General features: G+C 37.7%; 1 protein-coding gene across 1 annotated transcript; it reads right to left on the reverse strand.

Annotated features, from left to right (window-relative positions):
* Nucleotides 1–1,426: 1,426 nt before the first annotated feature.
* On the reverse strand, nt 1,427–8,638 carry LOC306867514 (intestinal-type alkaline phosphatase-like; the record flags this gene model as incomplete). The annotated part of the gene is made up of 11 exons (XM_079413190.1): nt 1,427–1,698; nt 1,780–1,896; nt 2,565–2,749; nt 2,834–2,972; nt 3,049–3,124; nt 3,202–3,336; nt 5,515–5,687; nt 5,918–6,092; nt 7,134–7,249; nt 8,224–8,343; nt 8,557–8,638. 11 exons carry the CDS (start codon nt 8,636–8,638, stop codon nt 1,427–1,429), a joined length of 1,590 nt encoding a protein of 529 aa, XP_079269316.1.
* Between the last annotated feature and the right edge of the window lie 4,579 nt (nt 8,639–13,217).

Raw genomic sequence — 13,217 nt, forward strand, 5'->3', positions numbered from 1 at the left:
TACTTAGTAACGCGTTACACCCAACACTGGACATGGTGCATTATCCTGCTGGAAGTAGCCATCAGAGGATGGGTACATGGTGGTCATAAAGGGATGGACATGGTCAGAAACAATGCTCAGGTAGGCCGTGGCATTTAAACGATGCCCAATTGGCACTAAGGGGCCTAAAGTGTGCCAAGAAAACATCCCCCACACCATTACACCACCACCACCAGCCTGCACAGTGGTAACAAGGCATGATGGATCCATGTTCTCATTCTGTTTACGCCAAATTCTGACTCTACCATCTGAATGTCTCAACAGAAATCGAGACTCATCAGACCAGGCAACATTTTTCCAGTCTTCAACCGTCCAATTTTGGTGAGCTCGTGCAAATTGTAGCCTCTTTTTCCTATTTGTAGTGGAGATGAGTGGTACCCGGTGGGGTCTTCTGCTGTTGTAGCCCATCCGCCTCAAGGTTGTGCGTGTCGTGGCTTCACAAATGCTTTGCTGCATACCTCGGTTGTAACGAGTGGTTATTTCAGTCAAAGTTGCTCTTCTATCAGCTTGAATCAGTCGGCCCATTCTCCTCTGACCTCTAGCATCAACAAGGCATTTTCGCCCACAGGACTGCCGCATACTGGATGTTTTTCCCTTTTCACACCATTCTTTGTAAACCCTAGAAATGGTTGTGCGTGAAAATCCCAGTAACTGAGCAGATTGTGAAATACTCAGACCGGCCTGTCTGGCACCAACAACCATGCCACGCTCAAAATTGCTTAAATCACCTTTCTTTCCCATTCTGACATTCAGTTTGGAGTTCAGGAGATTGTCTTGACCAGGACCACATGAAGCAACTGCCATGTGATTGGTTGATTAGATAATTGCATTAATGAGAAATTGAACAGTTGTTCCTAATAATCCTTTAGGTGAGTGTATGTAAATATAGCATGCAAAATGTTGATTAATCTGCCTTGCTGATGGTCCGTGTCTAAAAACTCACAACAGTATTACAGATTTGGCAGATGCTTTTAAACAATGTAAATTGCATTGCATTCTATGTTTATCAGTTCATGCATTCCCTGCATGCAAAATAGCCAGTGGAACTGTATTTAAATCAAACATTTAAGATAGGCATTTATCATGACTTAACGGATTGTTTTCTAATCCTTCGTACAGTGGATATATAATTGCTTTCGATATCTGATGGCCACAGAACATTTAATGACAAAGGTTGATAACACTGACAATATGTTTTATTGGTCTCACGTGTCTGAAATTTATAGTCACAATGCAAAAGAGTCTTCCATTGCGCAATATATACAAAAATATCTGATTATAAAATACATCCATGAAAAAAAAAAAAAAAAAACTTTACATTTATGTACACTGCATTGCAATTCTGCAAAGAGTCCTGGGGCCTCAATCACTCATGCAGTAGAGTCTGTCATCTCATGGCAAGCCAAAGCACGCTGGTTAATGAGATAAGAGGCATTGAAAGAGTTATTTTATAGCCTCCTGAGCCATGAAGATGCAGTGGGCAGTTAGTGTACGGTTCCAGACACGCTGCATAAGCCATTGCATGGGCCACATAATTCTGTTCTTTGACTCCATGAAAGAGATGAGCCATTGGGCCTTTTGCATAGATAGCCACATCTTCCCCTCCATGTGTCTCTGATTCTAAAGGAACAGCCGCTTGTTGCATGTACTCTTCATCAACTACAAATAAATTAAGATATGATATTAGTATTTGACAACAATAGAAGAGACTGGTAGTAGATTCATTTAGAAAATACTTACAATAATCAACTTCTGAAACATTTCCTCTTGTTCCGTTTACATGAGCATATCCTGGTCCATTAGCATACAAGATACTAGTGTATGGAAGATCATCCTCAGCCTTCTTGGGTACCAGACCTGCAGAAAAAAACACTGAATCAATGGCCATGCAGTGCTATACTAGTGTACTGCCAGTAAAGTGTATACTCCCTACACTTTTTGTTTAATCAAATGCAGCAGGCTACCCAGATATTCCGTAAATCCATTTGATATATTTTTAATATGGATTTTAAAATGTACTGTAGCTTTTAATTTGACATTAATATAAAGTGCTCATTTAAGTGTACTTAAGTGTGTTAACAGAATCATGAAAGTGCACTCACTTAAGTGGCTAGACCATGATTAATTAACAGTTTTTTAAACACACTTTTAAGATTTGAAGTACACTACATGTGCTCAGCTAGTGTTTGCTGTAGCAGTTGAAGCGCATTTCAGAAACCCTCCATCTCCCCAGCTCCACCTGTATAGATCTGCTACAGGGTGATCATGTATGTTATACATGGGGGTTGTTTCATATATGTTATACTGTAAGTGCAGCAGCAGTATTTCTTACATGCTCACTGCAGCATGTTGTGGATGTCTTGGCAGTACCAAATACTTGCTCTGCCGCAGCAGCGTAGTAGATCTATTCTGCCAAGACCAAACACATTAACATTGCCATGGATATTTCCAACGCTAAAACTTTTAGAGAGTTGTGATGATTGTCATTATTTCAATTCCATGACATAAAGTAAGCTAGTATATACCAAAAATAGGGTTCCCTCGAGGGGTATTTCCACCAAAAGTGAAGACATGGGAATGATCTGCAGTGACAACAGTGAGAGTGTCTGATTCACTGGTCAGCTCGGATGCTCTCTGGATTGCCTGGTCAAACATGATGGTTTCGGTCAGAGCAAGCTTAGCAACCCCATCATGGTGTCCATGGTCTATTCTACCTCGTAAAGCACAAAGAAAGGCATGTTTCACTATTAGCAGAATATCTTTAAACTGTAACACCAGAGTTAATAATAAATACTCATCTTCCACAAAGAGAAAAAACCCTTTGGGATTCTTGCTGAGGATTTTAATGGCTTTCTCTGTCATGTCCACAATAGAGGGGTCACGGGTTCGATTCCTGAACACTTCAAACCTCATGTCCTTGGGTTCAAACAGACCTGAATGAGAAATATGAATGAGAATATATAAATACTGTCGGTAACTCAATGTGGAAACCTTGTAAACTGGCATTACCCATCAGGCGGTCTGTTGTTTTAACATTCACTGCATTAAGCTGCTCTTTATTCCAAACATACTGGGCGTTCCTTCCCTAATAAACAAAACAGATAATCACGAAAAACTGTAGCGGTCATTTACAAACACAATAAATGGATTTCTTGGAGATACCTTACGAGCATTCAACCAGACGTCAATGAGGTTCTTTTTGTCTTTGCGATCCCCTTTGCGAGAAGATGAAGAGGGGTATTCTGGATCAGGAGTACCCTTGGGTGTCATGTACATGCGGCCACCGCCAAGAATTACCTAAAATGAAGACATATTAAAAATTTGTGAACTTCTCATTTAAAAAAAATAGAAATTTTGGTTTCACTTAATTTTTATGGTCCCTTTAACACATTCTGTTGACTATAAGTAATGTTGCAACTACATCTCTACTAACTCTCGTTACAGTGTTAGTACAGTATAAGTAGGCTGGTAGGGTTAGGGTTAGAATAAGTTGACATGTACTTGCAAAGTTACTTATAATCAGTAGATTATCTGTTGGGAGACTATCACTTTAAAGAGTAAGCAGATATTAGTCAGACAGCCTACTAATACTCTACTGAGAGTTTTTTGACACGTAAGTGCAAAGTTACTTATTGTCAACAGAATGTTTAAAAGGGACCGTCAATATATTTTTTGCATTCACATTTTTGCTGCAATAGCAAATAGCATTTCTATAACTTCTTATGTTTTGGCTATTCATGTACACAATAACAGCGTTTTTGATGCCTGAAAACTTTTAAAAACGGGTTTCGAAGTGCTATTTTTGACATTGATAGTTATCATCTCTGGATAAACTACAAAAATGTGAATTTGTGAAAACATTGTTGTAATGTGCATAAGTATTACGTATTCAGTCTATAGGTTTGTGCGCAGATGCGTTGTTTCTTACAAAGTGTCATCGCCACCTACTGGCCTGGCATGAATAATACAGCATTTTTAGTCATTTTCGCAACTTTCGTTAGTTTTTGTTGTCTGTACATGTAACTATTCAAAAACTTTTCCACTTTTAGTATATCATTGTGTAAATGTACCGTCAATGCCAAGGTAATAAAACTGAATAAATTAATAACTGTGAAATAAAATAAAAATTAATAACTGTGGAAATGCATCATCACAGTCATTGAAAAGGGTCCATTGTGTATTTAATTTATGTTGTTACATTGGTGGAAAAGCTGCTTTGAACCTTTAGCTTACTAAGCTGAATCATAAGGAAGTAGTTAAACAACAATCAAGCAACTGGTTTGAAAAACTAGCTGGCTGTGCTACAAGCTAACAACAAAAACGACACTGAAGTTAGTTCAGTATGTTTTTATAAATAGAAATATCTCAAACGGGGTGACAATATCAAAACTGAACAGGTAAATTGACACTAAAAACAACAAAAACACCATAATAATTACATATAAATATATAGGTAACACTTTTTTTTTAAGGATCAATTCTCATTATTAACTATAGTTGCTTATTAGCATGCATATTACTAGAATATTTGCTGTTTGTTGGTACTTATAAAACACATATTACTGCCTTATTCTGCAGGACCATTTTTAGATCCATTAATCCACCCCATAATACCTGACTAATTATTAATCGGCAGCAAATTAGGAGTTTATTGAGGCAAAAGTCATAGTTAATAGTGAGAATTGGTTCCAAAACTAAATACACAAGTCAGCATTTGAAGTGGAACAAAACCTTTCATCCTAAAACCTAAAACCATACAGCGTTCTTGTCTTAGTAAAACTTTGATGAACTTTTTTGATCCACTTGAAATGTTGACTGCTATTTTATACAGTATATTAAATATAGTACATACAATATAAACTGTGGTAGAATTGGACTTGCAGATTGCGCTCAACCGTATGTACCGTTGTGCAGCTTTTCAAACTGTTATTTTTTAGGCAGTGGCTATTTACACTAAATGCAAATAGCTATAGATTCTATTTGCATGTTAAAATAGCTGAATTTTCTGCCATTTACTGTATACTACTTACTCCAAATACTGTCTATTATCTGCACATCAGTATTGTAGTACATTATAAAACAGTATGCAATTATAATGTATTGAGTGTAAATTATAGTTTTAATTCAAATGAACCCTACCCGATACTTTATTTTCAACTTTTCAATTATTTACTTCATTTTTATTGAAAACAAATGCCTTTCCGATGTCATATGAGATTTGATAAGGGAGAAAAAATAATGGTCGACAAAAGACGGATTTGAACCCGGGTCAATCGCGTCAAAAAGACTGTAGCACACACTACCATCTACTCCACTGGAGCTACAATTACATCAGCGTTTTTATAGTGTTGTCTAGACCAATCGCACGTTGGTGGGTGGAGTTAGAGTAAATAGCCTCTGCCAACGAGGCGGGCTATTTGCACTTAGTTAGTATTTTTGGTCTTATGGCATCAAACTGTATGGGTTACGGCTCACATCAATGTCCGTGTTGGTCACCAGCTGCGTGGCGATATCGGTGCAGCCCTGCCGGCGAGCTTCGGAGGGCACGTCTGCGTCGCTGTACCAGCTGCGGCTCACCGAGTGGGCGTACGCAGCAGCGGGCGATGCATGCTGGACTCTGGTGGTGGTCACGATGCCAACGGACTTTCCTGGATATACGCACACACAAACATACGTCATCACATGAACACCAAAAAATGTACATTCTTCAGAATATCTTCTTTTGTGCTCAAGAGAAGAAAGAAACTCATACAGGTTTGAGTAAATGATGACAGAATTTTTATTTTTTAGTGAACTGTCCCTTTAAGAAGAACAACAGCAACAGAAAAACATTGGCAGCAAGTCTGTAAGTGTGATAATGAGTCTAAATGGAAAATACCTTGTGCTTTGGCGCGGTGTAACACTGAGAAAACCTCGTTCCCAAATGTGGTGTTGCATGCATAGGCCACTGCTTTAGCGCTCAAACCCACTGTCTTGGCGTTAGCCTTCACACCGCAGTGGTACGCCGTAGCCGTGCTAGCACTGTCAGCCACCTGCCTGTCAACACTGTACGTCTGTTTGGAAACACACCAACTCAGTACATCAAATACTGATAGTTCTGTTGTTCAAAACATAGCTTTTCAAAACTAAATTATGCCAAACAGTCAAACAGAGTTGTAATTAAGACAAAAATTTAAAAAATATGATAAAATTGTAACATAAAAAGTCAAATTATGACAAAAAGTAAAAAGTTTGAGAATCATTATATGACACAAAAAGTAGAAATATACGAGTCACATTCTAACATAAAAGTTGTAATTAGGAAAAACATTTTTATTACAACAATTAAAAAATATAAGAGTCATAATTATGACATAATTCAAAATGTATGTAATAAGAACAATTGGCAGAAAAACTAATAAATATGACAAGAAATTAAAATGATCACATACACAAGTAAAAGTTATGTTTTACTTTAGTTTTTCTTTTATAATTATGAGTTTTATCCCATAATTTAGTTTTTCATCACATAATCAGGACTTAATATCTCATAATTTTTCATGGAATATGTTTACCAATGATGATGGTGATTTTATTTTATTTTTATATGCAGAAACATTGGCTCAACCAATAAATATATTATACGAAAGATATCATCTTAAGTATTTTATTAGAATGAAATTGTACATTATATTTTTCTATAATGATAATAATAATAATATAAACTATATATAGACATATAAAAATGATATATTAAGAATAAATAATTACTTTCAAGAACCACTTTTTTCTTTTCTTTTTTACTTTTATGTTTAAGTAGGGGGTCAGACCCCCTATGGATTAATTCTGTATTAAAATTATATTTTTATGAAACATTATACAAGTAAAAAGGTTGACTTTAAAGCCATTTCTCTGCTTTTCAGGCTTTCACACCCAGTTCAGCAAGAATCCCTATATGGGAAATTAAAAATGTAATCTGAAGACAAGCAGCAGTTTTTCCATGCAACAAACATGCACATCCCATTGGCATTTGTCTAACCCACACCTGCCTTTATATAATTACACAACAAGATTGCTATGAATTATCTGTGAGTGATTAAAGAGAAGCGTCAGACCTTTGACAGGGCGACGTATGGAAATGTGTCCATGGCCAAAACCATCTCCTCCCCTGACTGCCCTTCCATCTGACCTCGCAGTATACGGGCGGCTGACACCGTCGCCACTCCCATCCCTGACAGATCGACAGAGAAACATCACAGCCTGACCCTCAACCCAAAACTGCTCATCAACTCTATAGGAAAACACAGGCTATGAAGAAACAGGCACGTGTGTAGCGGGTAATATACAGTCAACCCATCATTAGCACAAAACCAAGCCAACAGGTGGATCAGTAACCGCATATTATCCAAATAAAAGCTAAATAGACTTGAAATATTGAGTTTTTATAACATGCATGAGATAAATGAGAGCATGGAGTGATGAAAAGAATCAAAAATTTTAAATATAAATTTAGATATACACTCTTATAATATTGTATAATGTATCATTTTTTATGTAAATTTAATTAAAAATAGAACATTTAGTCAGTTTATATTTATTTTTAGAATGCAAAACCAATCTTTTAACTTCAGAAGAGTTAGGCAATCAATATTTGGCATCTTATTTTGACCACTTTGATAATTTTATGCAAAATAAATAAAAAAAGCTCTAAATGACAACTTCGTTTATTTATTTGTTTACCAAATGACGTTTGGTTAAAATAACAAATGCTTTCATTTGTGGTGATTAAAAATCAGGGTTATTCCACCAAATATTGATTTCTTAACTCTTCTGAAGTTAAAAGATTGGGTTTGCATTCTAAAAATAAATATAAACCTTTGAAAACATGCCATCTGTTTGAGCATGACCCTTTTGGGGGGGAAAGAAATCTCTAAATGACAACATTTTTTTTTTAAATTTGGAAGAAATGTCAGCGGTAGTTTACAGAATTCAACAAAACTATGTTTTACATAAACATATAACTACTGTATACATCATAAATCCAGAGAAACTGAGAATTTTCAAGTGGTCTCTTAATTTTTTCTAACTGTATTTATATATTTGATCTAATATAATATAATACAGACCTCAAATACACATGAACACATTAGCACTATATTGCACTGAAGGACTGACCAGCAGCGTTCGGAGGGGTTGGTAACTCACCGTCTCCGAGGAAGAGGAGGATGTTTTTGGCGCGATGCGCTCGCAGTGGCAGCGTGAGGGCAGCCTGCAGCGTCCGTCTGGCCTGATGGTTCCAGTACGCCGGTTCCTTCTCCCATTCAGCTAGCAAAACAAACACCACGCAATAAACAACCTGTGCTTCTCAGAAATAACTCTTCTGAAGAGGCTCCACCGCGAACCTGCCCTGACACGACTTTCCCAGACTCTCCACAAAGCAGTGTAAAACTGCACAGTTCACTCTGACTTGTAAAACACTGGCGGACTCTACCTGTGCTAATTTTAGAGATGCGGACAATGGGAGCGCTGTGTCCTTACCCACGGGCTCCAGACTGGTGCTCAGGAGGAGGTGGGCCAGGAGGAGCAGCACGCCGGGTGCCCGCCTGTAAAGCAAACACATCCCGAGACTTCAGAGCACACCTCGACGCTGGGAAGGAGTGTCTCCTCAAACCTCCAGCCCCTGCTTTTTAAACCCGGGGCCCCTGACAGCTCATAGGCTCACGCTGACGGTGGCCAGGAAACCTCTCAACTTCTTTTCCTTTTGTTTTAAGCCGAGCGCTCTTCCTCGTTGCTTTTCTTCCTTTCTGTTCCCGGGCTCTCCTGAGAGCTGCTCTAGGAAGCCCAGTGCCGCCTTTGATGTGGCCAATTGTGCTAATGTGTGTTTTTCATGCAATGGTTAAAAAGCAGCGTTCGAAACATATTCTTGTTATGACTTTGAAAATGAATCCAGCATGTGCGAAACACACTGGGCTCTCCAGTTCTTGCAAGGTTTCGTATTAGTGTGGAGGATACAAACGGCCCTGAAATGATAAAACGGTGCTTTTCTCGTGAAAATCAAGTGCACTTGATTGTACTGAATGTGAACTTGTAGTGTACATCACATCTTATATAAAAGTACAGTTTTATGTATTTTAATATATAATGTGAATGGAAACAAAAGGCCACTTAAGTAGACTTTTAAAAAGTGCACTTATGTAAAATCAAAGTTTACTTTAAAGTACATTTTAAATCATTGTTTTAATAATGTTTTGTTGTTGCTCTCTTTTTAAGAATATTTACATATTTCTACTAGAAGATAAGTGATATTATTATAATTGTCATTTTTATGCAGGAGTTTGGTCACACTCCCCACCCATAATTATTATTATTCTTAAATGTAACCATTTATAGAACAATTATGTGTTTTTTTTTTTTTGTTTTTTTACTGCAGTCGCCGTTGTTTTATGACAGCAATAAGCCAGCTTAAGTCCATGCGTTACAGTGATTTTACTATAGTAATTAGCTGTTTGCTGACTAACTCAGCACCCTTGGATTGTTTTGTGGGAAATAAACGTAAGCAGCATTTTTCTTCAATGAGGTAGTGGAGAATTAATGTTGTAAAAATAGAGAGAGAGACGGAGAAAGAGAGAGGAGAGACCACAGTATGAAGGAGTCCAGAAAGGTTTCTGGACTTTAAATCGAGAAAGGCTCAGTGCTCGCTGTTAATGAGGCTTAAAGAGCGTCTCATCTATATCGCAAGGACAAGATGTTAAACAGCACTGCGGACGCCACACTCATTTGTGGCAAATCAAGCAGCTAATAAAAGCGGAAATATGAATCGAGGCCTCACATGATGTGACCGCACTGCACGTACCAAAATATGAGCAGGGAAACTCAATCCTCGGCTAGCTGAGACACGTCAGCCCATTGTTATGGTAGGCACCGCTTTCCAGGGCTGAACTTGAGATTAAGCTAATAATGAGTTTGCGGTAAGATTTAAACCAGCTCAAGCTCAGTTTGAGCTCTAGTTTCCATTCTCCTTCTGAGATTCTCCCATAGCCTTGTATTCCCAATGTATTATATATAAAAATGGGACACACACACACACACACACACACACACACACACACACGTTGGTTTTTGTGGTTTATGGGGACTCTCCATAGGCGTAATGGTTTTTATACTGAACAAACTGTGTGTGCTATTGCCCTACACCAACCCTACACCTAAACTTAGCCCTCACAGGAGACTTTGTGCATTTTTAGATTTTCAAAAAAACACCATTTAGTATGTTTTTTAAGCCTTTTGAATTACGGGGACATAGGCAGTGTCCTCATAAACCACCTTCATATTGTAATACCTCTGTCATACCCATGTCATTATACAAATTTGTGTCCCCATATGTATAATCAAAATGAACTAGAGCCATACATGACATCATAATATTTATGTGAAGTGAAATCTCAGAATAGCAATGGAAGTAGGTTTCCAGTAAACAAGACACTCTTTGCATATGGTAGAGCACTTTATGAAGGAAAATGAGCAGAACACAGTTAAAGTAATACCATCAGACTCCATAGTTTCCAGAGCATAAATGACTAGATATGACTATTACTTTAAAGAATTATTGTGGTTTTCAGTTTTATTGTGACAACTACACTCTTAAAAACAAAGGTCCTTATTACATCTATGCTTCCAGGAAGGAACTTTAACATCCACGGAACCTTTTCGATGCTCAAAAGGTTCTTTATACTGGAAAAAGGTTCTTTATTTTTTTTTTAATGTTTAAATTAAGAAAAGAAATCGTTCTTTTAAGAACTGTTCACTGAAAGGGGAACCAAAAATGGCTCTTCTACATCATCACTGTGAAAAAAAACGTTTTAGAACCTTAATTTTTGATTGAAAGATGTTTTTGTTTTGTTTTTTAAATGAAAAAGGTAACACTTTATTTTAGGGTCTCTTAACTAGTTGCTTATTAGCATGCATATTACTAGAATATTAGCCATTTATTAGTACTAATTAAGCACATATTAATGCCTTGTTCTACATCCCTAATCCTACACAATACCTAAACTTAACAACTACCTTACTAACTATTAATAAGCAGCAAATTAGGAGTTTATTGAAGGAAAAGTCATAGTTAATAGTGAATAAGTGTTCCCTTTTCTAAAATGTTACCAAAAATTGTTATATCTGTCATTATTCACTATTAATTCACTTGCATGTTGTTCCACACATGTATGAGTTACTTTCTTCTGTTGAACAGAAAAGCAATTATTTTGAAGAAAGTAGCTATTGACTTTCAGTGTTTTTTTTTTCATAGTATGGAAATCAATGGCTACTGTCAACTGTTTTTTGGGGTGGGCTGTCCCTTTAAGAAACATGTCTGATTGGTGGATGTGTTTCTAAACCAGACTAATTAAACAACTTTTTAAAAAAATCTGCTGAAGCTGGTTGCCTTAACATTTTAAGTTGGCTCAACTTTTTGTTTTACAGTTTACTTTCAATGCATACTGAAAAACGGTACTAAAGTATATCTTAATGGAAGATTCAAATGCATTGGAGATTCAGAGACAGGTTAGCATTAGCATAAAGCAGCAGTTTTATTTTTCCAGTAACACTCACATTGCCTGTTGTGGCCCATCCTCTACAAAACACCAAACAATAGCTGGCGGACTTGCTAACCTCTAAAGAGCGCCAGAGCAATAAATGACTGACGTAAATAGTTTTGCTAGCCCCTTAAGCATTCCTTTTCATGCAAAGAAGAAAAAAAGGCCCCGCTGCATTTAAAATCCTGAACGTCCAAACTTATTAATGTAAATCACCTCTCTCCTCTTTCAGACTGATGCAACATCTGTGTTTAGTTTTGAAAAGTAAGCAGTCTTTGGAGATTGGCACGGTCTTGTCCATATTACTTATAGAGATTTGAGAAAGAGTCATATTTTTAGTCTTGGAGGTTATTTAATGGTTTATGATCTGGTTTACTTACAATATTTCCAGGTTTGAATCCAGATTGTATTGACATTTTGGAAAGCACTTACTGAAGAATAAAGGCTACAAGAAATGCAGTCAGGTCACTGGCAGGCGACGCAATGACCAGGGACGAGCCACTATTTAAAATAGCTATTTCACTGGATTTAAACATTCTTTGAAACATTTGAGATAATATAAGTATATAAATATATAACACTGTTCTAGTGGTTTTTGGACATTTTAATAGAAGAATCTTACATATTGTGCCTTTAAGTGATATGCAATTAAAATGCAATTTTTTCCTCTCGTATTTAGTCATGGCGATGTTGGTAGGTTTATATCGCAGCCACCACACTAGTCATTATTTTTAATTGAAGGAAACATAGGCGTGTGTTTTTAATGAAGCAGCGCAGAAACCCAAGCATTGATTAGAGTCGCCGCGATCAGTTCCGGTGGCTGGGTCGGAGCTGTAATGCGCCACAGACGTGAGCAGTGTAAATAATGGGTTATCCAAGCATTAAAAGCAAAGAAATCCCCTTATTCTTGAGAGCGGCCACGTACGAGGTGTTTCTTGGAGGCTATAGTCCATTAAACAATGATCATGTGACATTTACGTACGTCAGGTGACGTCTAAATGCAAAAAAAAAACGAAACGAAAGATTTTCCATTGCAGTTTTGCGAAATATTTCTTTTTTTTGAATTGCCTGAAAAACCACCTCATGCGAGCGTAAGAAACTATTGCGATATATGGAAGTTTTTGCTAAATTTACGTGTTTCCGTCGGGCGCATTTTCAATTCACAATTTCAATTTGCGCAATTAAAAGGTTAATGGAAACACAGCTATTGTCTAACAGCGCTGAGATTAATCACCCACTCTTAGTGACAGGAGGGTGGGCAAGGCTCAACTCCATTCCCTCAAACTACGATAGCACTCCCTCTGCGATAGGAGGCACAATCGGCACTCTCACTTGGTAAGACCCCCAATGTTGCTAGCTCACACGTCACGGTAGAGATGGGCTTGTTGTCTGCGGTGGGCTCGAGCTGCAGCTCCTCACAGTCTGGTGGTACTTGGCTGGCCACTGATGTAATCATTGATGGCGTCGCACCTACTCTATGTATTCGGCAAAGCTCCCTCGAAGGCCATCCCTGGACAGCTGCACTCTGGTGGCAGTGTTGAGGCCAGGATGCAGGAAGCTCCAGAGGCAGTCGTCCGGGAATGATGTTGCTGGCACGAGGCTGAGGAACTC

This window comes from Barbus barbus, assembly GCF_936440315.1.
Source record: "Barbus barbus genome assembly, chromosome: 49".
NCBI lineage: Eukaryota > Metazoa > Chordata > Actinopteri > Cypriniformes > Cyprinidae > Barbus > Barbus barbus.